This window comes from Monoraphidium neglectum (genome assembly GCF_000611645.1).
Source record: "Monoraphidium neglectum strain SAG 48.87 unplaced genomic scaffold scaffold04878, whole genome shotgun sequence".
Lineage (NCBI taxonomy): Eukaryota > Viridiplantae > Chlorophyta > Chlorophyceae > Sphaeropleales > Selenastraceae > Monoraphidium > Monoraphidium neglectum.
In genome coordinates this window covers 1-3,847 of record NW_014008752.1, presented here as the reverse complement: position 1 = coordinate 3,847, position 3,847 = coordinate 1, and the positions used below count along the sequence as shown (strand labels likewise).

Genomic DNA, 3,847 nt, shown 5'->3' with positions numbered 1-3,847 from the left:
GCCGCGGCCCTGGGCTGCGAGGGCGGCGCGCGGAGCGCGGGCGGCGCGGGCCTCACCAATCATGCAGCGCGCGTGGTCCTCCGCGGCGCCGCCCCACTCGTGGGCGGCGTGGCCTTCCTGCAGCCAAGCGCCAGCCGTCGCACGCCCGAGCTCCCAGCTGCGAAAAAAGACGCAAGCGCGGGGCGGATTTGGAGTCCTCGCGGCCGCCGTGACGATTGCAGTGTCGGAGGCGAAACCGCCGTGACCACGGTGCATCTTATCAAGCAGGCAGCTCAAAGCTGGGGGGAGGGGCGGCTGGGAGCGCTTGCACCCCCTGCGAGCGGTGCCCGCACCTGTGCGCGCCGTGCGCCCACTGGCTCGCGAGGAGTGGCAGCCGCTGCTCCTCTATCGCCCACTCCGCAAACGCGTGGCTGGTGCTGCGCGCGCCGGGGCTGCCAGGACGAGCGCCAGCGCTGCCGCCGCTGCCGTTGCCATCCGAGTCTTCCTCAAACTCCCCGCCGTCGCCGGCCTGCCAGGCGGCGCCGGCGGCCACCTGCTGCCTGTACGCGAGCGTGCGCCAGCCGCCGCCGGCGGCGTCGGACCCCTGATCGTCCTCATCCGAGAGGATGGGCTCCAGGGGCGGGAAGGCGCGCGCCTCGAAGCCCGCATCACCCAACGTCCCGTCCAGGAGGGCCTGCGGCGGTCGGGGTTTGTTGGTTGCGGCCGTTGGCGCGGTCAGCCTTCAATGGCTGCTTCTCGCAGAAAAGAAGGAGGGCGGCGCTTCACCCGCGCGTGTGTTTCGGGGGCCAGCATAAGCTAGGGCACACCGCTAGAGGATGTAGCTCGCGTCAAGGGGCCAGCCTTTGTGGGTGCCCGGCCAAGGCCCAGCATGCGCGTGCCCGCACCTGCGCCTGCAGCGCCAGCGCGCGGCCGAGCGAGGCCGCAGGCGCCGCGGCGCCGTCCGCGGCGGCAGCCGCCGCTGTCTCCGCCTCTGCGGCCTGCACCGCGTGAGAGTACCACCTGAGTTGTGGGGGGGCGCATCAGAGGGCATCCGAGGTTTGGCGATGAGCGGGCGCCTTGGACGGCGGGTGTTCGAGGGTTGGGGCAGTCGAACGCACGAACGACGACGAGGCAGCAGCCAAGCGCGCAGGGCGACAGCGTGGTGGAACTTTCGGGGTCACGCTGACATGGCTGCTGTATGCCTTCAAAACCATGGGTGGGGGCAAGGCCGCTGGGGCTGCGCCCGGGATCTTGATGCTGGGCGCCAGGGGTGCGGCCCGGACACATATCCAACGTCGGAGACACCTCACCCTCCCTGGGAACGCGTGGCCAAACCCACCCCAACAGGTCATCTTCCTTGCAAGGCAGGGGGACGTGCGCGTGCGGGCGGCTCATCGAGCGCCGCGCGGGGGCGGCGGCGACGGCGGCGGAGGCTTCCGCGACGGCTGGCGCGTCGTGCCCCACCGCAGCGCGCGCCTGCTGCAGCCCGCCCTGCGCGGGCGCCGACACGGCCTCGTCGCGCTGCGGCCGCGGCCCCCGCCGCCGCCGCCGTCGGGCGCGCTTGCGGCGCTCAGACGAGTGTGCTGGGCGGTCGGCCGATGCGGCGGGCTGGTCGGCTGTCGGCAGAGGTTGTGTGATTGCTGTGGTGGGGGCGAGGGGCGCGAGCGTCAGCTCATCTTTGGGCGCCTGCTCTGGCCACGGGAACGCAGGCGTTTGCTGCCCCGCCTGCTCCTGCTGCTGCTGCTGCTGCTGATGCTGCTGCTGGCGCTGCTGCTGCGGGGGCGCCTCGGCAAGGACTGCCGCCGCTTTGCGGTGCTTGGCCGCCCGCGGCCCGGGCGCGGGGCGGCTGGGGCGCAGGGGGGCCGCGGCGGCGACGGTCACCACGGGACGCCCGCGCGTGAGGGCTGCGATCGGGCTCACGCAGGCTTGCAGCTTGGCATGTTTTAACTGGGTGCCGCGCTGAGCCTGTCTGCTCGTGGTGGGCCTGGATCGCAGCATAGCTGCGCCTGACCTGGTGATGAGAGGGAGGGTGGGCTGCACCCACCACCACCCACGAAAGCTGTCACGGCGGGTTCAGGCTGCTCTGCCACCACCACACGCGCCCCAAAAGCACGTTGATTCCTTTTACTTGTGCGTTCTGACAGTCCTGGCTCTGCTCGCGACCTTGACCGGTCCCTACAATCGCGCAAAGGCGGGACGCCGGCTGAGATGGTTAATGTTATGATGATGCGACTTTTGTGCTTGTACCATACTTATTTCGGGATGGCAGATTCTGTGAGGGGCCGGGTGGGTACAGGCCCACACCCTTGCGTCGCCGACAGGTGTCAATAGAGGGTTGGTGTCGTCGATCGCTGCTGCGACCCACACCCTCGGCTCATCTGCAAAGAACTGAAGTTGGGATCCAGCCAAGCCGGTCATGAACAGCCACCTGCTGGCCGCTCAGGGGCAGTGACGCTGGCTGCAAAGCGGCGCGGCAGTGACAGCGGCCACCCCAGCCTGCAGAGGGTTTTGCACGGTCGCATGCGCCGCGCCCGAACGGTGCCTGTGGGCCGCATGCGCCGCATGCACCCGCGATTTCGAGCGGAATCATCCTTTTGGGAGTGTTACTCCTGAAAACTTGGGGTCGCAGCAAAATGCGTGGGCAGCTGCCGCTGCCAAAAAATGTCCACACGCGCTCGAGGGAAGAAGACTGGGGTCGAATATGGCGTTGAGTGAAGCGCTGTTTGCGAATTTGCAGATCCCCTGAGGCCGCGGGCCATGCAGGGGCCGCCGCGCCGGACAAAGCGCCGCCGCATCGGCCAACAGGCCACGGCGGCCCGCGGCCGCGGGCGATGCCGCCCGCGGCAAAAAATTGTGTGGCGGCGGGCATCTTTGGGGGATCGTACATAGGTTGATGCGCCGCGCGGCGAAATATGTTGCTGGTGTCACTAGGCATAAGGCAGCGCTCGTCTCCCCTCACATGCGCATGCATGCGATGCGATGGCCTGCACGGGGCGATCTGTTATGTGATCTGCTTTATTCATTCAGGGTGCAGCCGGGGCCTGAATTGCCCCTGTCGAGTGTCTTCCTGGAATGCGCCAAACAATCAAGGGCCACGGCAGTCCCCACCCCCCGTTTTCTGCCGCGCCTCACACACCCCCGGCCCCCGCCTGCACCGAAGCGGAGGCGGCGGCGGCCGCCGTCGCTAGCGCGGGGGGCGCAGCGGCGCCGGGGAGGGGGCCGCCCCAGAGCGTGATGGAGGCTCGCCGGCTCGGGTAGAGGCTGCTCGCCGCGCTGTCCCCCAGGTCAGACAGCAGCGGCTGCGCCGCGCCGCGCGCGCGCAGCCGCGCATTCTCCTCAGACGCCTCAGACAGCTGCAGGCGGGGGCGCCGCCCCGGCGGCGGAGCAGGTACGCCAGCAGGGGTCCAAGGTTCAGCGCGAGGAGGTGGAGCCGCCGGGAAGCTGCCGCGGCGCGGCCGCGCGAGCCTGTCCATCGTGGCCGCAGCGCAGGCCCGCCGACAGGCCCAGCTAAACGCAGCGCCGGCCGCAGCACCGAAGCCCCTCGCGCCCCCCGTCCTGCACCCCGCGTCCCCTCCCCTCTGCCCTCAACGGCCGCAGCCGAAAACACCCCACCACCCCCACCCGGCGAAACCCCACCTGCAACTCCAGCTCCGCCACCCGCGCCATCAGCCGCTCCGCCAACGCCAGGGTATCGCCATTGGCGTCCCGCAGCAGCGCCGCCAGCGCGCCGCCGCGCGCCGCCGCTGCCGTGGCCGCTGCGGCGTCCGGGGGCGCGTCCGGGGGCGGGGCGGAGGGGAGCGCCTTGTTGGACGCCGTCCGCGACAGCGCGCCGCCGCCGCCGACGCTGCCGCTCGCCTTGCGCGCCGAC

General features: G+C 70.7%; 2 protein-coding genes across 2 annotated transcripts; both read right to left on the bottom strand.

Annotated features, from left to right (window-relative positions):
- Positions 1-59: 59 nt before the first annotated feature.
- On the bottom strand, positions 60-1,977 carry MNEG_14923 (hypothetical protein; the record flags this gene model as incomplete). The annotated part of the gene is made up of 4 exons (XM_014036607.1): positions 60-117; positions 333-673; positions 885-999; positions 1,319-1,977. 4 exons carry the CDS (start codon positions 1,975-1,977, stop codon positions 60-62), a joined length of 1,173 nt encoding a protein of 390 aa, XP_013892061.1.
- A 1,130-nt stretch (positions 1,978-3,107) lies between these two features.
- MNEG_14922 (hypothetical protein) lies at positions 3,108-3,332 on the bottom strand (the record flags this gene model as incomplete). The annotated part of the gene is made up of 1 exon (XM_014036606.1): positions 3,108-3,332. A coding segment is annotated over one exon (225 nt), but the record flags the coding sequence as incomplete, so codon positions are not given.
- Between the last annotated feature and the right edge of the window lie 515 nt (positions 3,333-3,847).